The following is a 26,573-nucleotide window of genomic DNA, read 5'->3' on the forward strand; positions in this document are numbered from 1 at the left end:
CCTATTGGCAGCTATCTCGCTCTATACATCAGTCTCAAGTGAAAGTCTAGTCCAGAGAATTGAGGCTCCAATTCAAGTTTCAAGTTATTTTATTTCTATCAATTCTAGTCTCAAGACATCAATTGGTGGCTGGAGTCAGACTCGAGTCCAAGTCATGTGAATCGAGTCTACAACTCTGGAGATTTGCATTTTTTGGGGGGGGTTTTAGGTACGTTTTTAAGTGCTACTGCCGGAAGAGTCGTTTAGGAGCTAAATGAATGGCCTTTTTAGTTGAACTGAGCCAAATGAGCCGGCTTACTGAAAAGACTCGGAATCCACATCACTCGAAAGTGGTTGTGTTTACGCCGGTAAATTCATGACGTCACATGTGTATTAGTCCCAATGAGCATGTCCCTCCAGGGCTGTGTGCCATACTTTTCACCTCATGACAATATCAACACAACATATTTCCACAACACAAATCCTACTTTTAGAATCAGAATGATGGTCAAGAAAAAACATGGAAGAAATGAAGCTGTGTGGGAATTTAACGATTCTACTAGTTTATTTAGTTCCTTCATTAATGAGAGCAGGCGTTCGTCGTCTTTATATATCACAGATGAGTAGATGAGTCACACACAGTGACATATGTGACATATCATCCATTACACAATAAACACACATTTTAGACTTTCGTCTCTGCAATACTACACCGCAAGGAGATATGACGCTCATGAACACGACCAGTATATTTACACATGCAGTTCTCTCCTCCAACCATTCGTGTCCCCGTGAAGATTACATTCACAATCATTGCATGTAGCTAGTGTTGGATTAATTCGCATATTTGCTGAGTATTTTCTTCTTCTTTTTTCGCCGAAATATTTTTGGTTTGCATATTATACTAAATGTATTTTATGTTTGTAGCTTGGTGCATGACATCTACAAAGGACTTTCCCCCCTGTGGTTAATGCAGCTCGTGACGTCATTGTTTACAGACTGGTCACAGATATACAAATATTTTGTTGCGGTAGTACAAGAGGAAGGGAAGTGGAGGAAGCGAATTCAAGATAGCGAACGAGGAGACAGTGGAATGTAAATAGTATGGCTGTCAGCCAGCGAAGCTCGTTAAACGTTTTCTGTTGATTGGACCAATAACAGTCTAAATTTCACTACTTTTTTGTTGTTGTTGCCATTTACGCTGTCAACTGGCTTCGTGGTAAGTTATTTTATTTTCTGCTGGTCAGCTAACGTTAGCTAGCAAGCAAGCTGCCAACAGCAGCAAGATTGTCATTGCCTGGTAACGTTAGTGATGGGCGTTATCAATTTCTGAGCGTCACCACGAGGCTATAGCCAGCTATAGTCCGGACAGTAGTCAGTTCTGGTGCTAGTTGGCAGATGCAACATTTTCTAGACCGGCTTTATAGTTAGCGTTACCTTCTCAGTATTTGGTCAACCCCCAGGGTCAGTCTTATGACATAGTTTGAATAAGAATTTGTGTTATTAGAGAATACGTTTTTCCCCTGACTGATATTTGTCTTGCAGGTATGGTACCATTTTTTAAAGAATATGGTTACTCGAATTCACCAGCTGATATTTTCAGACGAAGCTAAGAAGTCAACAATGCCGCATTTGATATCCTAGAAACATACTGAGTCATCCATGTCACGAGGCAAGGGACAAGCTTGACCAGCTCCATCTCCCTTGTAACTTGTCCATCTCTCTGGTGTATTCCATTGTATAGTCAGGAAAAGCACAACTTTTATAACCAGATAAGTTGTGCCTCCCCCAAAGATAACTTTGCTCTAGTTTGCAGCTGTAGAATGGAAATGGAAAGAGGCCGTGCTGAAAATTCTGTAAGATAATTGTACTTTTGTTAAGGTTAAATTGAGATTATATATATATATATATATATATATATATATTTGTGGAAATCTTGTAGAGTTTTGTGAAATCCACTCTGTCTTACAGTCTGAATGACATAAAACCGACAGAGCGACTGTGGATTCTGCTGTAGCCGTCCATCAACCCTGTTTTGCAAACTAAGGACACTGTTACTCAGGAATACCAGTGAACTGATTGTCGAGTAGATTTCCCTCAAGATTCACCTAGAAGGTCACTGCCAACTTTTAAAGCCTTGAATATTGTTAATGTAAAGGGCTGAGTTTGTTTTTCTATGCTTATACAGCCTAAGCCTGAAGTAGTCTTTACCGACGACTTGGCCTTATTTTCTATTGATTAAGGGCTACGTTGAACATTATCCGGCTATGGCAGATTCTGAGATAGTCAGAGAAGAGCTCCTGAGCGTTGTCAAAGATGACTGCTCTCTGACAGAGGCCATTTCTGAGGAGGGTGGCCATGCACCAGGGTCCTCTGTAGCTAAAGAAAGCCACAAAGCAGAGCCCTTGGACCGTGAAGATTCCACCGAAGTCCCATCAGTCAAGACCCCAATTATGGAAGCAGAAGGTTCTGGCAAACACAGTGGAACCGCACTCACGCCAGCCGCCACATGTGCCGTCGTGTCTGAAAACGGCACAACAGAAGACGCTCAATCCACCCCGCAGAGCCAAACTCTGACCGAAGTGAATGGGGAGAGCTCAGAGGCCATGTTTGGAAGGCCGGACGAGAATAGCCAGTCGGCTACAAGCGACTCTCCTTCCTTCTCCATCCGCAGCCTGGAGTTCTTCGAGGGCAACACCGGGAATGACGAGCCATTGTCGTCCTACTCTGCCCTGGGCGACGAGGGCTGCTCCCCCTCTGCTGATGTCCCCGGCCTGGTCAGTGACGTCCTGGCTGCCACGGGAGGGGCCACCGCCGCCCCAGAGCCCATGACGCCGGCCTACTACTTTGTGAAATGGATCACCTGGAAGGAGAAGAAGACACCCATCATCACGCAGAGTGAGAACGGGCCCTGTCCCCTGCTGGCCATCATGAACACCCTGTTTCTGCGCTGGAAGGTATTGTTGGACTGTAGAAACAGCTATATAGGACTAATGGGGTCCATGATTACACATCTCAGTTGTCTTAAGTGGTTTTAGGCCTACTTCATCTGCACTGATCTCAAAACATATGGTAGGGTAAAGCAGTATATTATAGGACTATTGGGGGATTTTGCATTCACTGGTCTATTTCTTTTCAGATCAGTGCAGATCAATGGAAAGAGCCCAAAAAAGGAGGCTACTTTAGACTATTGAGATGTACATTGCAAAATCCTCCAATAGTCCTAAAATATACTGCTTTACCCTGTCATATGTTTTGAGATCAGTGCAGATGAAGTACTTAAGACAATTGAGATGTGTAATTGGCCTTAAGGTGACTGAGAATAAGGGTGAGGATGACCTGACACAGGCGTGAGGGAAGTTTCTAGAAACGGGAATTACAGGTTCACGTTAGGGTGTGATGAGCCGTAGTTAAGAGAACACCAAAGCCTTCTGAATCCTATAATATTGTTTGTACCATCAACATCTTTCAAAATCGACGCAACACAGAATTTACATTTATAAATGTCAGGATGGCAGCTTCAGAGAGTCTATTGTTTAATGAACATTGGTCAAGAAAAGTGCTTACAAATTATAATCATGTGTGATTTGTCTTCAGGCCAAGCTACCCGCCCAGACAGAAGTAGTCACCACAGAAGACCTGATGGCTCACCTTGGTAAGAAACAAGGAAGTGTATTGACTGTGCTTCCATACAGACTTTGTTACACTGAAGTTATTGCTTTGTAACTTCCAGTAAACAACAAATTTTCCTACATTGTTCTGAGGTTGTCATGAACACATGAAAATGCAACCAATGCATGAAAATACGAGTAACTAAAGAGACTGCATATTATCAGGCAGTAAATTAAAGATCATCACAGGCTCCAGGAGCCAAGGGCTGAAGTCATTGAAATATCTAGCAAATTGAACAAGCAGTCAACTTTGACCATTTACCATGGAGAAATACAGTGCCTTCAGAAAGTATTCCCGCTCCTTGACTTTTTGTGTTACCACCTGAATTTGAAGTGGATTAGATTGAGATTTTGTGTCACTGGCCTACACACAATACCCCACCATGTCAAAGTGGAATTGTGTGTTTTTAGAAATGTTTACAACTGAATTAAAGGGGAAAATGCCATGAGTCAACAAGTATTCAACCCTTTTGTTATGGCAAGCCTAAATACGTTCAGGAGTAAAAATGTGCTTACCAAGTCACATAAGTTACATGGACTCACTGTGTGCAGTAATAGTGTTTAACATGATTTTTTTTAATGACTACCTCATCTGTACCCCACACATACAATTACAGTGCATTCAGAACCCTTTTACTTTTTCTACATTTTGTTACCTTACAGCCTTATTCAAAAATGGATTAAATCACAGATGGTGGGGATTTAATACATTACAGCCTTATTCTAAAATGTCCAAGGGGTCTGAATTCTTTCCGAATGCACTGTATTGGTAAGGTCGAAGTGAAGTTCAAACAGATTCATCCATGTAGACCAATGCCATGCGAAGATGGGCACCTATTGGTAGATGGGTACAAAAAAAACGCTCAGTCACTGCAAAGATACAAGTGTCCCTCCTAACTCAGTTGCCGTAGATGAAGGAAACCACTCAGGGATTTCACCATGAGGCCAATAGTCACTTTAAAACAGTTTAATTGCTGTGATAGGAGAACGGAGGATGGATCAACAACATTGTAGTTACTCCACCATACTAACCTAAATGACAGTGTGAAATGAAGCCTGTACAGAATCAAAATATTACAAAACAGGCATCCTGTTTGCAATAAGGCACTAAAGTAAAACTGCAAAAAAAGTAAACTTTATGTCCTGAATACAAACATTATGTTCAGGTCAAACACAACACATCGCCGAGTATAACTCCATATTTTCAAGCATGGTGGTGGCTGCATCATATTATGGCTATGCTTGTCAGCGGCAAAGACGAGGGAGATTTTTGGGATAAAAAGAAACTGAATAGAGCTAAGCACAGGCCAAATCCAAGAGGAAAACTGGAAGACAAGTTCACCGTTCAGTTGGTCAGTAACCTAAAACACAAGGCCAAATATACACTGGAGTTGCTTACCAAGATGACATTGAATATTCCTGAGTGGCCTAGTTACAGTTTTGCCTTAAATCGGTTTGAAAATCTATGGCAAGACTTGGCTATCTATCAATGCTCAACAACCAACTTACCCAGAAAGACTGTACAGCTGTAATCACTGCCAAAGGTAAATATAACATTTATTGACTCCGGTGTGAATTGTTATGTAAATGAGATCTTTATTTAATTTAATACATTTGTGAACATTTCTAAAAACATGTTTTCATTTTCTCCTTATGGGGTATTGTGTGTGTAGATGGATGAGAACCTATAATAAATTTAGAATTCAGGCTGTAACACAACGAAGTGGAGTAAGTCGAGGAGTATGAATACTTTCTGAACACCACTGTATATCATAACACGCATTTCTGTTTGGTCACTCACTGTCTGAGAACCACAGTACCCATTTTGTTTTCATACTCCTGCAATTTGCGTTTCTGCCACAGGAGAGTGCGTATTGTCCATCAAACCCAGGGAGAAGGCTGAGGGAATGGAGCTCAACTTTCAGCAGGTAAACACACATCTGTCCACTTGGCTTATTTGTGACACGGTTGGTCCGTGTCTGAATGTTTTTCGGAAGCTGCACTAGCGTGTGTGTATTTGTGTTTGGACGTGTGCGTCTGCAGGTGCAGCTCTGTCTGTGTTGTCTACCTCACAGGAGGTTGGTGGTACCTTTTTAATTGGGGGGGGCTCGTGGTAATTACTGGTGCGGGATAAGTTAAATGGGTTCAAATAAATCAAACAAATGGTTTCCGTGTGTTTGCCATTCCATTTACTCCGTTCTGGCCTTTATTATGAGCTGTCCTCCCCTCAGCAGCTGCCACAGGTCTATCTTTTTGTAGCTGTGTGCACAAAATTGTGGGTGTGGTTGGGTGCAAGTTTGTGACACATTTTTAAGGGGAAGTGGAGTTCACAGCAGAGGCAGAAGCCTGTGTCATCAGTGCTAAGTCACACCAGCTGCCACTAGAGTACCACAATAAGCAGTTTAGGGAACAACAATGATTCAAAATTACTGTACCAAAAATGTACAGTAAGGTGTAAGCATCAAACAAATTGGTGGCAAGGTAGCACCTCTTTAATTAGCAGCTCTTTAATACAAAGTGACTTCTGAGTCAACCCATCTGTTTGGTATGTGTGGCTCATGCAGGAATCAAACCCATGTTTTTGATTTTGTAAGCACCATGATCCAACCACCTGGCTCTGACACACATGCAGTTCAGAGCTAATCAATCTGGTTCCTTTACGGGTGAACCCAATTATTCCACTGGTCTATAGGCTGTTGTTCTACCAATTTTATTTGTCGAGCAGTAGTGTGTGTATGTATGTACAGTTGAAGTCTGAAGTTTACATGCACTTTGGTTGGAGTTATTAACTTGTTTTTCAACCACTCCACATTTCTTGTCAACAAACTATAGTTTTGGCAAGTTGGTTAGGACATCTACTTTGTGCATGACACAAGTCATTTTTCCAACAATTGTTTACAGACAGATTATTTCACTTGTAATTATAATTCCAGTGGGTCAGAAGTTTACATACACTAAATTGACTGTGCCTTTAAACGGCTTGGAAAATTCCATAAAATGTCATGGCTTTAGAAGCTTCTGATAGGCTAATTGACATCATTTGAGTCAATTGGAGGTGTACCTGTGGATGTATTTCAAGGCCTACCTTCAAACCCAGTGCCTCTTTGCTTGACATTATGGGAATATCAAAAGAAATGAACCAAGACCTCAGAAAATAAATTGTAGACCTCCACAAGTCTGGTTCATCCTTGGGAGCAATTTCCAAACGCTTGAAGGTACCATGTTCATCTGTACAAACAATAGTACACAGGTATAAACACCATGGGACCATGCAGCTGTCATACTGCTCAGAAAGGAGACTCGTTCTGTCTCCTAGAGATGTACGTACTTTAGTGCGAAAAGTGCAAATCAATCCCAGAAAACAGCAAAGGACCCTGTGAAGATGCTGGAGGAAACCGTTGCAAAATTATCTATATCCACAGTGAAACGAGTCCTATATCGACATAACCTGAAAGGCCGCTCAGCAAGGAAGAAGCCACTGCTCCAAAACCGCCATAAAAAAGCCAGACTACGGTTTGCAACTGCACATGGGGACAAAGATCATACTTTTTGGAGAAATGTCCTCTGGTCTGATGAAACAAAAATAGACCATAATGACCATCGTTATGTTTGGAGGAAAAGGGGGAGGCTTGCAAGCCGAAGAACACCATCCCAACCTTGAAGCACGGGGCTGGCAGCATCATGTTGTGGGGGTGCTTTGCTGCAGGAGGAACTGGTGCACTTCACAAAATAAATGGCATAATGATGAAGGAAAATTATGTGAATATATTGAAGCAAAATCTCAAGACATCAATCAGGAAGTTAAAGCTTCGTCGCAAATGAGTCTTCGAAATGGACAATGACCCCAAGCGTACTTCCAAAGTTGTGGCAAAATGGCTTAAGGACAACAAAGTCAAGGTATTGGAATGGCCATCGCAAAGCCCTGACCTCAATCCCATAGAAAATTTGTGGGCAGAACTGAAAAAGCATGTGCTAGCAAGGAGGCGTATAAACCTGACTCAGTTACACCAGCTCTGTCAGGAGGATGGGCCAAACTTATGTGGAAGGCTACCCAAAACATTTGACCCAAGTTGAGCAATTTAAAGGTAATGCTACCAAATACTAATTGAGTGTATGACCCACTGGGAATGTGATGAAAGAAATAAAAGCTGAAATAAATCACACTACTATTATTCTGCCATTTCACATTCTTAAAATAAAGTGGTGATCCTAACTGACCTAAGACGAGGAATGTTTACTAGGATTAAATGTCAGAAATTGTGAAACTGAGTTTAAATGTATTTGGCTAAGGAGTATGTAAACTTCTGACTTCAACTGGCATGTATGTATGCATACATCCATCCATACATAAAGTTATGGCTTAAGGACAACAAAGTCAAGGTATTGGAGTGGCCATCACAAAGCCCTGACCTCAATCCCATAGAAAATTTGTGGGCAGAACTGAAAAAGCATACATACATACACACACTTATTTTGCACAAGAAACCGGTCTTCTTTGCCCCCATCTCAGTGAACTAGTCCATTGCGGAGGCCGCAGGGATGCCACAGTCCAAAAAGAAAGGGAGTGTGGCTGCACAATGCACAGCTCTCTCCCGCCCATTTGTGCACATTCATTGTTTCATAACTTCATTGTGTGAATTGTTTGCATTTGATTGTTAGTGTATCAATTCCCATTTACATAGGGTATATCACCTGTAGTTAATTTACCAGTAATTGCTTAAATTTGTAATCTACAATGTTTGTTTGGTTACGTTAATGCATTCAATATATTATTATTCCAGTATTTTACTGTTCTCATTGTTGGAGTGGACACATTGTTTGCGTAGTTCACAACCTATGCTACACTTGAGAAACAAGTTATGGTTTATTTCATTCCATTTACGAGTTCTGTCAATTTTGTCATTGTCTTTTGTTTGGAGCACTCCTGTCAATGTTGAGTAAGGACACTCACCTGATTACGCATAGAAGTAGGTCTATATGCTACCTGGCCTGCTTGCAAATGTAGGCATATAAATGTGCCCATTTGGTGTTCGTATTTCTGATTGGCTTAATGCACCACCACCTGTGGAGGTTCTCGTGTGAATGTTCTCCTCAAACAGCAAGCGAACAAAGTCTATTTTTACATCCATTGAGTGACAATTCCTCAATGTATTTTCATAATCTTTCCAGCTCTCTCCCTTTCGATAACCACTCGGGGAGAAAGGGAAAAATGTCATGCTCTGATCCAGTGGAAACGTCTTAAAATAGGCCAAACTGATAACTTCTTATCGCTTGCGCAAATTGCCTACAGCTGTGTCTGTCGGAGCTCACTGGTACACTAAACTCCTAAGGGCCCAGAATGTTTTAAGTTCATTGCAGACGGTCCATGCCTATTTTTGTCAGGATATTTTCTACCTACAGACTGCAATGTTTTTATTTGTTGGCTTTTATAGGCATTTTTTTTTTTTTTTTTTTACATAGCCCAGTTGGGAGTATAAGTTACTTTTTAGGTTTGTTTAATTTAGATTTGGATATAATTTTCATTAACCACATGAATGATTTTGAGATACGAAGACGTTTTTAGTAGAAATGAAATGAAAATGAAAACCATAACTGGCACGCAGATCGGTAGAAATGGTAAGATAAATTGGCATTCCACGTGAGAGACTTTCCCGACTCCTCGTGTAGCCTATTACCAGCAACTTCAGGAGAGTAACGGCAGAATCGGAGAAAGACGTAATGGGAGGAGGATTTTCTTTTTTTCTGGTTATCTTGATCTCTGTTTCCCTGTTGAGTCTGTGTCATATTTCATCAGTGATCTTGAAGCGTCAGACAAGCTAAATACATATAGTTGATCTTATTAAACACAGGGTGTGTATGCATATGGAAAAATACACGTTTTAAAATTGACTAATCGATTGGTCGAAAGAACTGACTTCTTTCGGTCGGCCAATATTTTCTTTAGTAAGGGAAAACCCAAGGTTATGTTTTCATTGCTAAACTCAGAGGATTCTAGTTTGCTGCTCAGTTTCACTCAAACACCATATTATAGGAGTCGACAGTGACAGACATTTTTAGGTATGGTTGAGAGTGCAGGTCTCTTTGAAACATTAACCTGCACATCCACTAAGCTTTATCCTTCAGCATTCTCATACCTTACATGTCAATGGAACTGGGGTGTAAACCATATGAGAAAATGATTTAGGAACAGCTGATACTGGACTTCTGTGCAACCAACTCTACATTGTGTGCAAGTACAAGTTCCATCTCAACACAAAATATTAATTCAAATGACTCTTAAATGGTCTGATCTTCAATTCTAGACGTTAATCTCGAAATCGACTGTAATCGACTCAGTTTCCAACATCTGTAGTTTTCTAATATGCATGTAGTTTTCTAATATGCATCATGTTCTATCTTTGAATCCGCAGAACATGAGCGATGCCATGGCAGTTCTGCCAAAGCTGTCCACGGGCCTTGACGTCAACGTGCGCTTCACAGGCGTGTCAGACTTTGAGTACACACCAGAGTGTATCGCCTTTGACCTGCTGGATATCCCGCTCTACCATGGCTGGCTGGTGGACCCTCAGGTAAGCAAAATTTGAAGAACATGTGAAGGTGAAAGCCCTCTTTTCACAATTAATGCCCCAAATCCCTTTGTTTTGGGCTTCAGTTTCAAAGTATTTTCTTTCTCCAGAGCCCTGAGATGGTGGCAGCGGTGGGAAAGCTAAGCTACAACCAGCTGGTAGAGAAGATCATCGGCTACAAGCATTCAGAAGACAGCAGCCGTGTCAGTGAAGGTACAGGACCTTCTGAATCCTTACTTGACATGAATCCTTACTTTGGGCGGCAGGGTAGCCTAGTGGTTAGAGCTGACAAGGTACAAATCTGTCGTTCTGCCCCTGAACAGGCAGTTAACCCACTGTTCCTAAGCCGTCATTGAAAATAAGAATTTGTTATTAACTGACTTGCCTAGTTAAATAAAGGTAAAAATACATTTGAGATGTCACCAACCCTTGTCCTGGTGAGCTATAGGTGGTGAAGACTTATGTTCAAGCCCAGCTCTAATAAACTGGTTTTATTGATGTAGGTCTTGATGGGAAGTTGATCATTTTATCCCAATTGCATTCTGTTCACTTGGCTGTTTCCTCTGTAATGCAGCTATTCCCCTTACTCTCTTATGCTGGTACTTCTCCGTCTCAGGTTTGGTGGCAGAGCAGTTTCTGGAGTGCACAGCGACCCAGCTATCGTACCACGGACTTTGTGAGCTCAACACTAAAGTCAAGGAGGGCGAGCTGTCCGTATTCTTCAGAAACAACCACTTTAGCACCATGATAAAGCACAAGGTGCGTGTGTGTGTGCGTGTTGGTAAGGGAATTTACCAATGGCTCAATCTATAGAGTGCAACATATAGAACCTTGCAGATAGAAATGGCATATATAGATAAGACTGTATTCTACATGACAGCGGCATGTAGCACGTTCTGTAACGTTCCCTCAAGCGCCCTGCAGTAGCACAACACCCCCCCCCCCCCCCAGTGAATGACTTCTAACAGTTGACCTTGTGACCCCACAGGGCCACCTGTACCTGCTGGTGACAGACCAGGGCTTCCTGCAGGAGGAGGGGCTAGTGTGGGAGAGCCTACACAACGTGGAGGGCGACGGCAACTTCTGCAACTCAGACTTCCGCCTGTGCCACCCGCCCCAGAGGAGCGTCCTCGTGACACAGCCCGACAGTCTCACGCCCCAGCAGCAGCAGAGACAGATCGACCAGGTCAGTGACCCCCCCCCCCCAGCTCCACAACACACCGCCACCATTTTGTTTGAGGATACCTGTTATTTGAGAAGTACCCAGATACAGTGGGCAGTATCCAATGCGCCACAGAGACCATCTCCATGTCTTCTGCTGCAGCTAGATAGTTAAGGGTTTTTATGTGTAAAACTACCATGCTGTCTGTGTCTAACGTAATCCTAACTTGAGATCTGTATGTACTGTAAATCATGCATGGATGTTAAGGATTTCAGCCTCTATGCACATTTCCATGACCATTCACTCACCCCCTGGTGTATGCTTGGTTGCCAGGACTACCTGGTGGCCATGTCTCTGCAGCAGCAGCAGCAGGGGGTGGCTCCGGGGCCCCTCAGTGACCTGGACCTGGCCAGACGGCTGCAGGAGGAGGAGTACCAGAAGCAGCAGCAGCAGCAGCAGAAACAAGGTCCCTCCCAGGCCCCAGCACAGCAGGTAACCAACCACACTATCAAGACATTTACTAGAAGGAAAGATGGTGCCCTCTCTAGGCTTTACTTCAACAGTATGAAAGATGAACTCAATACAACAGTATAGACCTGTGATATTCAAAAGTCGAAGGGGAACTGCAGTTGACTTCCCCATGAATAAAATAAAAAACAGTTTTAAGTAAATGTATTTTCTTTTAATTTGGATAAGAGATGAATGTTATGAAGATAAGGTTATTTTTAAGATTGTCGTTAGATGTGGGTTTGCAAAAAAAATGAGGTCCCCTAGAAATTCAGGCTGACAAAATGGAGTCCCCGCTGAAAATGTTTGACTACTGGTATAGACAATTGGTAAAGAAAGTGTCCCCTGGTGCTTTTTCCATCACACTACAATTTATTTGAGCAGAAAATGTGGAGGACTCCTTGCATTCTTTCACCACGGTGCAGTGCTGTTCTGGTACTAGGTTAAAAGGCAACTTTCTGCTATCTTTGATTCACAAACGTCCTACATAGCAGCTTGTCCATTTCCTGTATGAATGTTTGTTTTGCTTCCAGGTGAGACGTCAACTGGCAGCCAAGCCGGGAGGTCAGAGGAGACGGGAGAAAAAGGATGATTCCGACTGTGCCATATTATAGCGACACCTAAACTTACCCTATTCCCCCATGAGCCTGCACTTAATTGCATTAAGCCAACCCCTAACACATACACACACACACAGTTAGGGGATTGTGCCCCTGCCATCTCAATGCCAAACTCACCCTTCACACTAAACCTCGAGGTTGTACCTCCCCATCTCTCACCCTTGTTCTTCTTTGAACATCCAGGCCAGAAGGTGGCAGTACTAGTCCTGCTTTGCTAGACCTCAGAACAGAATCTAAACGTGAATTGAGGCTGCAGAGAGGAAATCCAATGCCATTGGTTGGTTACAGCAGAGAATCATAACCAAGACACGTCACAACCCAGGTAGAGTCACACATCAGGGGTTGTCTTCTATTCAGCTATCACTGCCCCTCTTGAGAAATATGAGCGAAGTTTGTAACTGTGATCTTGTTTGGTTTCTATGGCAACGAGGTAGACAGTGGTCTGATTTTGTAAGCTAAGTGGACAGAAAGTGAAGGTCTAAATTTAAAGGGAAGTCACTACTCTGACCAACTGATGCATCTTAATGGATGATGCAACTTTTGAAATGGCAAAAAAAAGTTCAATTAAGAGCACAAAGACAACCCCCCCCCCCCTTCTTGCTACCTTCTCGCCCTAGAAAGATCTGTTTTTAAGCAAACTGTAGGGTAGTTGTCATCTGACTCATTTAAGCCATGATGGAAACTCGAGTACATTCTTGTCCTATACAGAACAATGCACAATTATGCCTGGGTTGAGAAATGGGCTCTGCAAGCCCGACGAACGAACGAAGAGATGGCCTTTTCTCCCAAAGTCCTATCTGCTAGAGTAAGCATGGGCTTTTCTTTCCCTGTCATATAGTGTACTATGCTGTAGTTAGTAGCAGGGAGGAATTATGCAGAAGTAGAATAGTATGGGCAGTGAAGGGGATCTGCTGGAGCATCTTTTGTGGATGACTTTTGAGATCATTGGAGGGTTAAAGATGACTATATGGGAATAAGAGTCGCATTAAAGGTCCAATGCAGCTGTTTTGATCTAAATTTTAAATAATTGAAAGGTAAGAATTTTAAATGTCAAAAAGAATCAAATAGCTTCTTAGGAAAGAGCAATTTCTGGAGCAAGAATTTTGATAGACCACTCGCAGATAAACGGTCCTGAGTGGGGAGGGGAAACCTGAAAATTAGCTGAGAGGTTTGGAACGCTTTCTTATTGGTCTATTAACCCATTTCAGGCAGGCCCAAATGTCATCCCAAAACCACAGGCTAACATTTCTGAATTTAACAGTATTATTCCAACATCAGTGTGGAAATAAATATATATATATACTGAACAAAAATATAAAGCAACAATTTCAATCATTTTAAAGAGTTACAGTTCATGTAACGAAATCAGTCAATTGAAAGAAAGAAAAAAAATTAGGCCCTAATCTATGTATTTCACATGACAGGGCAGGGGGCAGTCATGGTTGGACCAGGGAGGGCATAGGCCCAGTCACTTGGGAGCCAGGCCCAGCCAATCAAAATGTTTTTTTCCCCCAACAAACGGGCATTATTACAGATAGAAATTCTCTAAAATGACATTATTGTAGAGAAATTAACATAAAATTCTCTGGCAACAGCTCTGGTGGACATCTCTGCAGTCAGCATGCCACTCAACTTGATACCTCTAAGGCATTGTGTGACAAAATGCACATTTTAGTGGCCTTTAATTGTCCTCAGCACAAGGTGCACCTGTGTAATGATTATGCTGTTTAATCAGCTTCTTGATATGCCACACCTGTCAGATGGATGGATTATCTTGGCAAAGGAGAAATGCTCACTAACAGGGATGTAAACTAATTTGTGCACAAAATTTGAGAGAAATACGCTTTTTGTGCGAATGCAACATTTCTGGGATCTTTTACTTCAGCTCATGAAACATGGGACCAACACTTTTTACATGTCGCGTTTATATTTTTGTTCAGTCTACATTTGTTCAGACAGGTAAATCACGTTTTTGACTGCACTGGGCCTTCAAGCAAATCTGGTGCTTGAACCAACTATGAGAAGTCTGCATTTGATTTACATTGCTTAGGAATAAAGTTCTGGCAGTTAATTCAGTTTTGAGACTGTCGGCTATACAGGGCCTTTTGTAGTAGCTTTAGGGGGAGGGGCTTTCAGCAACACTACAGAAATAGGCCACGCCTTGACGCCAAGTGTTAATCGTCACCACTTCTTGCTTTGAATTTAATTTGTCATGTCAGTAAAGGAAAATCTAAACAAATTATCATGGTGTTCAATGACTCATTTGTTGCCTGGTAAATATCATTAATTACTTCACATAATCGACTCGTACAACCAATCCTTCAAGTCCCTTCTAGGCCGCCTTGAAACACCATATCTTTGATGCCTCTTTTTGTTCTCCTGCCTCTGGCTTTATTCTGTCTTTTCCATCTTGTTAACTTTTTCTGCTCCATCTTTGAGAGAGCGAGATATACTGTGTACAAAACATTAAGAACTCTTCATGACAGACTGATCAGGTGAATCCAGTTGAAAGTTATCCCTTGTTGATGTCAATTGTTAAATCCACTTCAATCAGAGTAGATGAAGGGAAGGAGACAGGCTAAAGAAGGATTTTTAAACCTTGAGACATGGATTGTGTATCTCAAATCAAAGTCTATTTGTCACGTGTGCTGAACACAATAGGTTTTGCCCTTACAGGGAAATGAATACGTACAGGCTCTAACCAATAGTGCAAAAAAGGTATCAGGTGAACAATAGGTAAGTAAAGAAATAAAAACAACAGTGAAAAAGTAGCGAGGCTAAATACAGACACCGGTTAGTCGGTCTGATGGAAATAGTATGTACTTGTAGATATGGTTCAAGTGACTATGCATATATGATGAACAGACAGTAGCAGTAGCGTAAAAGAGGGGTTGGGGGAGGCACACAGTGCAAATAGTCCGGGTAACCATTTGATTACCTGTTCAGGTGTCTTATGGCTTGGGGTTAAAAACTGTTGAGAAGCCTTTTTGTCCTAGACTTGGCACTCTGGTACCACTTGCCATGCGGTAGTAGAGAGAACATTCTGGCTGGGGTCTTTGACAATTTTTAGGGCCTTCCTCTGACACCGCCTGCTGTAGAGGTCCTGGATTGCAGGCAGCTTAGCCCCAGTGATGTACTGGGCCGTACGCACTACACTCTGTAGTGCCTTGCGGTTGGAGGGTGAGCAGTTTCCGTACCAGGCAGTGATGCAACCATGCTCTCGATGTTGCAGCTGTGCCATTTCAGAAGGTGAATGGGCAAGGCAAAATATTTAGGTTCCTTTGAACGGGGTATGGTAGTAGGTGCCAGGTGCACCAGTTTGAGTGTCAAGAACTGCAACTCTGCTGGGTTTTTCACACTCAAATGTGTCTTTCAGGGTTTCTAAGGCAGACATCTGTAAATAGGATGTATATGGAGACGCTGTAAACTCTCAACAGTAGCTCTTAAACATTGTACAACAAAGAATAATATTTGATTAGCTAGACTGGGAGTGTGGGAAAAGGTCTAGAGAAGTTTCTGAGCAGTAAGAGAGCTGCTTATGGATTTAATACATTGAACTGTATGGATTAGAATGTATTTATAACTTGTTTATAAAGAAGTCTATTATCTCAGAACGGATCTTGCGCCGTGTGGCCTCCGGCTCTCTTTGTTGCTCGTCTCTCTTGAGGAGCCAATCATTAGTGGCACTCATTAGATCTCTATCTTCCTCGCCATGTCTAATTTCAATTTTTTTGGAGTCTCAACTCTTCCTTGTTCTGGCTTACAGTCCAACTCATGGGTTAGCCTCTGATTCTTTTCTTCCATTGTCAGGGTCCAATGTAGAAATTGTGATAAATCTTGGAGGTCCTTCTGTAGCATCATTTGGGGATGATGCCAGTTCTCCATCTGGTTTTGGACTTCTTTCTTGCTTCTGGCTCTCCAACTCCGATCTCGCTGATTTCAGCTCTGTTTGCAATGTCTTCCTCCATCCTCTCAGAACTTCAGGTGGCAATACATTTCTTCGACCCTCTATCGCCAAGCTCGTTATCTTTGCACACTACATGTCGTTCTCCTTCTCGGCGATCTTCATTGTTGGCGCGCTCTCTTCTCCACCCTTCATGTTCTTTCTCTTCATCGCCTCTTTTAGAGCCGTTCTGTCTATCTTCTGCTCTCCCTGAGAAGGGAGTTTGGCCATCGTAGTGAGAGAATCTTACTTTCATCCCTGTTGTTTTGTATCCATCTGAGAGGGATTGTGCCACCATGGAGAATATTTGATGTCTTGACACCTGAAATACACACACACACACACACACACACACACACACACACACACACACACACACACATGACCACCCTCATTTACAGCCTCGGGCACATAACACACTCACACAAGACCAAGTCATTTGGTAATGTAGCCTATTCCTATTATCACACATTTACATGCTGTATTAAAACACAGAGTACAGACTCCGTTTGTTTTACCAGGTGATGCAGCTCTGCAGACAGGTCAGGGTTCTCAAGTCTGTCTCGTTGTCCACAACCACATTTTCAAAGTCAAGAGAAGTTTATATTGCTGTGTTTTCTGAAAATCTATTGAAAAGTGATTTGTCTGTTGTTCAGTTAAAGGCTACTTCCACGTGGCCGTCTGGTCCGAGAACCTTTTTTAAAATGATTTTTATTTATCAGACTTATTTGCCTAGTTAAAGGTTAAGAACAAATTCTTATTTTATGATGACTGCCTACCCCAGCCAAACCCTCCCCTAACCCAGATGACAATGGGCCAATTTGTGTCCGCCACCCTACGGGACTCCCGATCACATCCGGTTGTGATACAGCCTGGGTTCGAACCAGGGTCTGTAATGACACAGCAGTGCCTTAGACCACTGCGCCACTCAGGAGCCCTGGTGTGTTCTCACCAATGGCGTTCTGTATAGAGGGGCCATTTGAGGAATTTTATAGGGATGTTACAGCAGAATGTTTCCTTACAGTGCACCTACATGGCTCTCCGACTGTCTCTTATTTTCATCATGAGTGGAGATCTGGGCCACCGTAGTAACAGAATTGTTTACCCCTCCTGACCCTCACATACCTAAAACACACATATGAGCTCCCTCATTTATAGACTCGGGCACATACACACTTGTAATATCCATATATCATCATGTTATAGTAGTTCACCCGGTTAGTGTGTTGGCCTTCGGGGCTCAGTCTCAGGGTTAGCCTTGCTTTCCACAACCACATTCTGAAAGTCAAAAGTTTTAGATTTACAGGTCTTTCAAAATATATTTGCAGTCGGTCTGTCATTCTCCCTCATCATTTGATGAATTTTGTATATAAATGTGCAGAGTGGAATTTAATTTAAATCTATTCCAGTTTAGATTTTTTACTTACAGTAGGCCTAGATATACACGGCCGCCAGCTGCACGATGCTCGTCTCTGATATTAGGTAGGTTCATGCTCTACAACATCCGCAGAGTACGACCCTGCCTCACACAGGAAGCGGCGCAGGTCCTAATCCAGGCACTTGTCATCTCCCGTCTGGATTACTGCAACTCGCTGTTGGCTGGGCTCCCTGCCTGTGCCATTAAACCCCTACAACTCATCCAGAACGCCGCAGCCCGTCTAGTGTTCAACCTTCCCAAGTTCTCTCACGTCACCCCGCTCCTCCGCTCTCTCCACTGGCTTCCAGTTGAAGCTCGCATCCGCTACAAGACCATGGTGCTTGCCTACGGAGCTGTGAGGGGAACGGCACCTCAGTACCTCCAGGCTCTGATCAGGCCCTACACCCAAATAAGGGCACTGCGTTCATCCACCTCTGGCCTGCTCGCCTCCCTACCACTGAGGAAGTACAGTTCCCGCTCAGCTCAGTCAAAACTGTTCGCTGCTCTGGCTCCCCAATGGTGGAACAAACTCCCTCACGACGCCAGGACAGCGGAGTCAATCACCACCTTCCGGAGACACCTGAAACCCCACCTCTTTAAGGAATACCTAGGATAGGATAAAGTAATCCTTCTCACCCCCTCCCCCTTAAAATATTTAGATGCACTATTGTAAAGTGGTTGTTCCACTGGATGTCATAAGGTGAATGCACCAATTTGTAAGTCGCTCTGGATAAGAGCGTCTGCTAAATGACTTAAATGTAAATGTAATGTAAATGATATTGGACTCAAATCAAGAAAAACAGCTCCTATTAATGAAAGACAAAAGCTTCAGGTAGCCAAAAATGTCAAGTCCAATCAAGACTGTGTTTGTTGGAAGAATGCTGAACTTTGACAAAGTAGTTACAACCGTAGAATTAAAGTCATTGGCCGAGTTTACACAGGCATCCAAATTCTGATATTTGTTCACTAATTGGTCATTTGACCAAAGATATTTTCACATCAGATTTGGTTGGTCGAAAGACCAATTAATGAAAGATCAGAATTTGGCTGTGTGTAAAACAGCCATAGTAGCATCAGCACTGCAAATGATTACAGCTCTTTTAGTGATTCTAGAGGACAGGTTGTCATTAAATTTGCTACAATTCATACAGTTGATTACAATATAGCATCACTACATATTAAAAACAGAATTAACAAATCGTATATCCTTGATGCAACTGAAAACAGAAATCTATTGCAATACATTACTAGTTTACTGGGTGTATATGTAATCACGTGACTCGCATTTTATTCAATTATATAGCAAAAATTCCCCTTACAATTTATCAACACATGTTAAGAAAACCAAGAAAATATACAAGAAAACAAAAACTTTCCAATTTATTGAAGGAGTCATGCATTTAGGCAACATGATACAAGGTTCGTCTCTGTACCATGTGTATGAAAAGCGAAACATATAATTAGGAAGATTAAAGTGTAAGTGTTCTGATACAAAAGTGGGCAATATTTCTTCCCCTGTACATTCTAAAATGTCTTTAGTATCAAGGACGAAGGACTTGTTAATTTAGTCATAAATGCTTTGCTTGGTGTTAGCGGTGGACCAGTTCCGTCTAAAACCACGTCTCTGAGGGCACAATGTTCAGAACTTAAAAAAGGGCAAAAAAAACTTTCCATGTAGAACAGACATTTCTGTTCAGAACAATAGTGTGATCTATACATTATCTGGAGCAGTCTGTACCCATGGACAAGCATTTAGCTGGTGTGACACTGGACAAAGACACAATTCTGCTTCTCCATGGTTCAGAATGGGAGAGAACATCAATGGGGGTTTGATAGAACCCACTCCGGTAAAGATAAAAATGCACTTGAGTTATTTACATCATTTTACAGAATGTTAGGGTTGGAATAAATGAAGGGGAAAGGCAATGAAAGTAGTATTTACTGAAGAGTAAGCAGGAAGTGTTTAACACTTTTGATCAAATAAACTTCCTGGGTACATGACCTGCACGCCTTTGTCCCAACTGTTGCATTGATAAAAGTTGTATGTCTCAAGGCATTGGTTTGCTCACATGAATGACTCATTTGAGTTCTCTCATTTTTGCTATACACAAAAGCCACCCACCGACAACACAGCTTTCAAACATAAGCAGGTAATATAAGTTATAGGCTATCCCAGCATGTAGCTTTTTCAAACAGCTCTCTTCAATACTGAATACATGTGTGTTTAAGAGAGCAAAAAACTAAAATCGGTTTAGTAGAGAGTATCATATTTTTAAAAATTCACATATCAAGGAAGTTGACTTGTGATAATGAGCTCATACTGTTCAAAATAAGGAGAAATAAAAACAGACAGAGGAATGAAATCATCACTCCCATTATTTACATTGTCTGCTCAAGGACAACCCTCTCTCTGGATTGGCCCGAGTTAGTCACAGGAATGCATCTGAGAGCCAACGAGAGAGGGACGTGTTGAGCATTCGTTAAATATGCAACCTTAGTTAACATAACATACAATAATAATGCGTTAACATACACATTTAGTTAGAGATGAAAGACAAACATTAGTGGAACATCAATGTTGAGTTTTTTTTGCATAAATCCATTGCAATTGTTATATATGTAACCACAGGTAGCCATTTTGGTTCAACATAACTGTCAAGTGCATGAGGCTCAACATGACACTAGCATTCCTTCAAGTATGGTGGCTATAAGAGTGACACTAGCAAAGCAAAGCCCTACATGATGTATGTTGGCATGACACAGTCTGTTGAATATACAGACTGTCATGTGATGATAGAGAACAGTCCTTTTTATTCATGGTATTTCTATCTGTAACAGTAAGTACAGATGTGCTTTACTGGATGAGAACTAGTTGTCTGAAACCCAGATTGAAATGAAATTGCTCCTTTTAAGGATGGAAAGAAAAACACAACCAGCAGCTTCGCTGCATGCTTGGACCCCTAAGAAGAGACGTCTTGGTCCTAGTCCAAACTTCCAGTTCAAAACAAATCAAACTCTTGGAATAAAGTGTTGTTTTCCTGACAGATAACACTCATACACCCATGGTTTTTAATAGTCCTTTCCTCCCTCTCTTTGGGCTGGCTCATTCTTGATGACCACAGAATTTTCAGAGAAGAAGGGAAATTGTCCATTAGAAAACCTGTCTTGTGCTTTCTTTGTCGTTACATAGTGGCTTCTCAAAGTCCATTTTGCTCTAAGAACAATGGAAAATAAGTACATATTCGATATGTACCTCTGATTTGCTCTTGCAGTTGTCCAATCTGAGAAAACGCTTCTTGGCTCCTCTGAATTTACACCACGCCCTCTCCCACATTGCCCCTCCCCTTTTCAATGAAGTACCTCCAATATTGATACTTAATCGATTTCGTGTGCGATTTGAACTGTGCGTTATGCCTCTTTTTTTAAACCGTTAATGAGGTAAAAGTCCTAAGGCCAAAACATGAGGTAAAAGTCCTAAGGCCAAAACAAGGAGGGGGGAGGAGAAGTCTAAGACAAAGAACATATCAAGTTTGCAAACAAGTCCTGTAGTACTAGTCTATACAAGAGTCCATTTTTTGTAGATGTGCTGCTATGGCAAGCACATGTTTGAGTCCATATGCACATGTTTGCCACCATCTGTATGTGTGTGTGTGTGTGTGTGTACACGATTGCTTGCTCTCCCATGTGGATGTCCTATGTGGTTGTGTCCCGGTGTTGAACTGTTCACATGATGCCGTTGGTGAAGTACTGGAAGCCGTCGTAAAGCTTGGTGGTGATGGAACGCATGGAGCCATCCACCATCTGCTCCACCAGCACCTGTAGCTGCTCCTCCGTCAGGCTCATGTGGAAACGTTCCTTCAGGTAGCGGATGGTGCTGGAGCCATGGAAGCAGGGCAGGTGAGAGCCTGGTGGGGGAGGAGAGAGGGGAGACAAGAGTTGTAATAGCAAGACCATAAAAGAAACCAGACAGGGCAGAAAGATCATGTACATGGAAACGGCGACACACTGACCATGCTCATATACGGTTTTAGCAAACAGTACCTTGCTGCATGATCTCCACTATTTGGACCACCTTCTCCATGTGTTTGCGAGCAGCTATCAGGCCCTGGAGCATCAGCACCTTGTAGTAGTTGAACATGTCTCCATCCAGGCCTCCCATCACCTGAGAGAGAACCGCGGACAACAGAGTGGACTTTTTACACATGCAAAACCGACAGGTTATGCAGATAACCAGCAAACTCAATGTCGCTAATAGCATCTTTTAACACACCAACAAATGTATTTATGTAGTGAACATTGTGAGATTGCTAACTCAATTGTTAGGCAGCTAGCTGTATGAGCAATTCCGGTTTACAGTTATGTGACAACGCACATTCACTCATTTATTTGACTCACATCCACAAATTCGCTGGTGAGCTTAAAAGCAGAGGTCTCAAAGCCCAGATTTCTGGGTGAGCTGGACAGGATGAAACCAAAGTCAATGTGGATGATGTGGCCCTCAGAGTCCAGGAGGATGTTGCCATTGTGTCTGGAGAAAGGAGACGAGAGAAGGGGGAGTGAGTAAAACATATAGGAATACAGGAGAGGGTTGGATGTGGGAGTTTATCACACCACAAAAGCGGTGTTTACACAGGCAGCCTGTGTAAACACAGCCAAACATTCTCAACGATGCAGGAAGTGGAGAGGGGAAATAGAACAGGGGAGTAATAGTACTAGTGAAACTAAAGGAGGGATGAGAAGGGAGGGCTGCCCACCTGTCTTTGACCTGCAGTAGGTAGCAGATGAGGCTGTAGCCGGCGCAGCTCTCCACAAAGTTGCGCTGGGCGGTGAGGAAGGCCTCGGTGGTGTAACTGCCGTGCTCCTGCAGGAAGTAGTCCAGCAGAGACAGCTGGCTCTGCTTCCTCACCTGGAGCACAGACACACTCCATTAGAAATGGCAACCAACACAGTATTCTGTACAAAATAGCTATTGATAATAGTGCAGGATCAAACTGTTACTTATATTATCAGAATCTTCATCTCAAGAGGGCAGTCGTACTGCATCACATAGCTAAACAACTTGGGCAGCTTTGTCATGACATTTCAAGTGGGGTCCATTTAATTGATAAAAATGTGCTCACCTGGTGCAGAGAGACAGCGTTCAGCACGGGCTCAATCATCCCGCTGTCCGATGACATCACCAGGATTTTATAGGGCTTGATCCACAGGGGGACGCGCTCCTGCTCCCAGATGGACTGGAGAAGAAGGGGGAGAAGTGGAGCGCATTAGCCGGGGAATGCTAATAATAATCCATTATTAGTATTATTATAGCATTTCTGTGGAATGAGACTCGACTGTGGAGGGTCACGTACCTGCAGCTGGCTGAGCACCTGGAAGGCCAGTAGCTCCTGCCTCAGGTCGTCCCCGCACTTCACAATGACCGACAGCAGCCGCCAGTTTGGCAGGTGACCGTAAGGAGAGCCCTCCCTTATCCGCCTGAGGGATGGAGAGAGAGAGCGGGAGGAAATAGTGAGACACAGCAAATTACTTGACAGTGCCACAATGTGCTGTTCTTCGCTGCACCTAAGTGGGCTAGACATGTATCGTCAGGTGGGATTGTGTACGCCCATCCATGTGTGTCCCTTCTATTCATTCTGATCTGCCAATCACCCACCTGACTTTCTCCTGCCAGGGCTCCTTGAGCGCCACAGCAGACGGGTCCTCCGGATCTTTCCGGAACGTGGTGGGGGTGTGGGCCAGGTTCTCTGACAGACGTCGCCTAAGAAAGAAACATGCTGTTGTAAAACCTCTATCCAGACCATAGCGATGGACCCAAATACATGAAACTACAACAAGCATTGCTTGGACTTGGGTCGGAGCTGTCCTGAGAGCCATACCGGATCCTCACATTTTTGGGGAACTGTAGTCTCCTTCAGAAAACAAAGTGTGTGTGGGGGGGGGGGGGGGGGGGGAGCAGCAAATCACACAGAAGCGGCAAAAAAAGCAGTTGATCAAAGTGAAGGATCGGCATTGAATAGTAATGGAGAGTGCTTTCATATCCCGACTCCTCTTTGTTCAAGCTTATTTGACACTAGTCTCTGAATCCGGTGTGTGTGTGCTAGAGTTTGAGAATGCGCCACCCTGAACGCCAGGATGCTATGTTCCAAGTTGTCAAATCGGGGTTCTTATGTTCATAAATCATTACATTTACATATCAGCCCTGATCAGAAGTATGCCTACCGTTCAGCACGTATGTGTGCTGCGGATCATCTGTGTGTGTGTGTGTGTGTGTGTGTGTGTGTGTGTGTGTGTGTGCCATTGACCAAGGAGAGATCGATATTTAGGCAGCAGTAGGCCTATAAAATAAGGATAGACTAACGGAACAGCCAATTCAAAACATAATTAGCCATGCTACAAGCTATTTTGCTAGTCTTCGCATGATCTATATCTAAAAAGTTAGTCGTTGACTCAGCCTTTCCACCAGCAACGTTGAGAAATAGATCTAACACCATTATTTAAAAGCTGCGATTCCCCACTCTATTAAAACAGTAGGCTATGTAATTCCGACGTTGAAAATATTCTAATAGCCTAATTGACAAATTGCTCCCCGGAAACAAACATTTTAGCCTTAAGGTTATAGATAAACGTGTGTTAGTTTTGCTACCTTGCTTTCAAGCTACCTTGCTTTGAAGTAGCCTACATTATCCATTTTAATGAGGGAATAATTCTAACAAGATAAAAGTATCTGGCTGTAACGTTGCAATATTTGATATCAAGGGTGGTCAACCGTCCTCCAAGAGCGCTTCTGGGCATGCAGGCTTTTGTTCAAGCCCTGCTCTAACACACCACATTGTAGCCTAAACATCAGCTGCTCAACAGGACCTTGTTAGGCAGACTCCGGTGTGTTTCAGGGCTGAATCAAAAGCCTGAACAGCCAGTAGCTCTCCAGATGGAGGGTTGATCACATGCGTTTAATACAGGAGCCTTACAGTGCAGTTATTTTACTTGGTGGGGGAGGGGGTGTTAAGTGCCTTGATCAACAGCACAACGGTAGGAGATAGGTTTACATGGGATCACAGACCAGCAGCCTTCTAGTGTCAATGCCACATTTATGCCGACTTCTTTCCATGTAGGCTACAGCGACGCCACCAGTTATTGGGCATGGAAATTTGGTTAAAAAGGCATGAAATTCCATCAGTCAAAATGTATATGAACTCTTAACAGTGAATAATCAGAGGTCTCTATAACAATGTAATTTGGGGATTTCTGTGAACTAATATAATGGACTGACTTGGGGGGCTGTCTTTTTTTCTCCAAGTCAAGCAAGTCTTGAAAGAGAAACTACAAGCTAGCAGAGCAATTCTAGCTGACAGTGACCCCTGTACCTGATGTCGCCGGCGGCGATGAAGATGGGCTCCTTGCTCTCAGTGCTGGTGATGCTGTCCACAGAGAACTGGGAGATGTTGTCGCTGCTACTGGTGTGGCCTTCTGGGAGCTGGAACCATAGAAGGACCCCAGGGTTCTAGTACATTCAAATCTGATTCACTCCTTCACCCTTGTCATCAAAATGTGATGGAAAGTCACACGGTGCCACCATGTGGTTCCCCACGGGTACCTACCTCCACTTGCAGCTCGCCGATGTCGTCCACGGCCCAGGCCTCATCGTCGTTGTCGTAGTTGGGCACGGTAGAGAAGCTGCCGGCGCGCTGCTCGGCTGTGATGCCAACGCACTCTGGGAGGAGGTTGTCTGCAGAGCGGGCACTGCGGATGCGCGTCTCATGAATGCGCACTGGAATGGCAGACGTCTCGAAACTCCCGCACTCCAGCACCTCCACATAGATGATGTACGGGGCCTGAGAGGAAGGAGAGAATGAAGGAGGTCAGAGGTCATACTTAGGGAATGGAATTCTAGAGCTTTTATTTTATTTTTTAAAGGTACATTTAACCAGTTAGTCCCATGGAAAGAGCATTGGGGCACGTTCCATTTAAAAACTCCAGGCACCTCAGAAAATAACTAAATGAGTTAACTAAAAAGGTTTTAAACTACTAGGCCTTCTGGTCACCTTGTCTTTGGAGTTGAGCACCACGGCCTGTGTGTGGGGCACGCGCACCACGTGATGGTCGAAGGCTGCAGTGGGCAGCCAGACGCGGGCAGGCAGCTTGTGGTTGAGCACTAACAGCTCTGAGGTGAGCTGCTTGGTCTTCTGCTCCTTGGTGGGCAGCGTGGCCAGCCGCTTGCCAATGCCCATCAGAGACTTGATGAACTCCCTCTGTGGCGTCAGGCGCAGCGGCTACAGAGAGGAGGAAAGCTGTTAGAATCTAGATCAAAGACATGTCTTTTTGTGTTTTGAAGAAAATGTACAGCGAGTTACAGCACATGACAAGTGGCACAACTTTTCCCCAGGTCCTTCCTTCAATGACTACTCAAATGAGAGGCTAAGGAGGGAGGACAAAGATGGTATGATGAGACATGAAAGAGGGATGTTTCAGGAGCAGAATCAGAAGAAAGAAAACCAAGGGAGTTATAAGACTAAGAATATATGGCCACAGGGAGAAGAAACAAGCAGATAATGGAGAATTTATGTCAACCTGTTGCAGTACCACATACTGGCACCAGGTGTCAGTATAGCATTGGTTAAAATTAGAGGGTTGAGAGAAACGCATATGCCAAACAAGCTCTGGGGCCTTTGGAATGTTTAGTCACCACTTATGGTGTCCAATATCTTCAT

General features: G+C 43.1%; 2 protein-coding genes across 3 annotated transcripts in view; one reads left to right on the top strand and one right to left on the bottom strand.

Annotated features, from left to right (window-relative positions):
- Positions 1-758: 758 nt before the first annotated feature.
- On the top strand, positions 759-13,878 carry LOC124012679 (ubiquitin carboxyl-terminal hydrolase MINDY-1-like). Its single transcript, XM_046326546.1, has 11 exons — positions 759-1,198; positions 1,525-1,835; positions 1,951-2,936; positions 3,577-3,634; positions 5,514-5,578; positions 10,061-10,219; positions 10,327-10,429; positions 10,833-10,975; positions 11,205-11,402; positions 11,712-11,870; positions 12,419-13,878. Exons 3-11 carry the CDS (start codon positions 2,247-2,249, stop codon positions 12,497-12,499), a joined length of 1,656 nt encoding a protein of 551 aa, XP_046182502.1. The 5' UTR covers positions 759-1,198; positions 1,525-1,835; positions 1,951-2,246; the 3' UTR covers positions 12,500-13,878.
- Positions 13,879-19,220: 5,342 nt separating this feature from the next.
- LOC124012662 (phosphatidylinositol 4-kinase beta-like) overlaps positions 19,221-26,573 on the bottom strand; it is a 31,579-nt gene continuing 24,226 nt past the window's right edge. For both annotated transcript variants that reach the window (XM_046326524.1, XM_046326525.1), the window contains 10 exons: positions 25,908-26,135; positions 25,464-25,697; positions 25,230-25,339; positions 23,519-23,623; positions 23,217-23,340; positions 22,986-23,099; positions 22,620-22,771; positions 22,261-22,393; positions 21,907-22,027; positions 19,221-21,770 (listed from right to left, as the gene is read on the bottom strand). In XM_046326524.1, the coding sequence (XP_046182480.1) occupies positions 21,589-21,770; positions 21,907-22,027; positions 22,261-22,393; positions 22,620-22,771; positions 22,986-23,099; positions 23,217-23,340; positions 23,519-23,623; positions 25,230-25,339; positions 25,464-25,697; positions 25,908-26,135 (1,503 nt within the window). In that variant the 3' untranslated portion in view covers positions 19,221-21,588. The remainder of the gene's footprint in view (positions 21,771-21,906; positions 22,028-22,260; positions 22,394-22,619; positions 22,772-22,985; positions 23,100-23,216; positions 23,341-23,518; positions 23,624-25,229; positions 25,340-25,463; positions 25,698-25,907; positions 26,136-26,573) is intronic.

This window comes from Oncorhynchus gorbuscha, linkage group LG24, assembly GCF_021184085.1.
Source record: "Oncorhynchus gorbuscha isolate QuinsamMale2020 ecotype Even-year linkage group LG24, OgorEven_v1.0, whole genome shotgun sequence".
NCBI classification, from domain to species: Eukaryota; Metazoa; Chordata; class Actinopteri; order Salmoniformes; family Salmonidae; genus Oncorhynchus; species Oncorhynchus gorbuscha.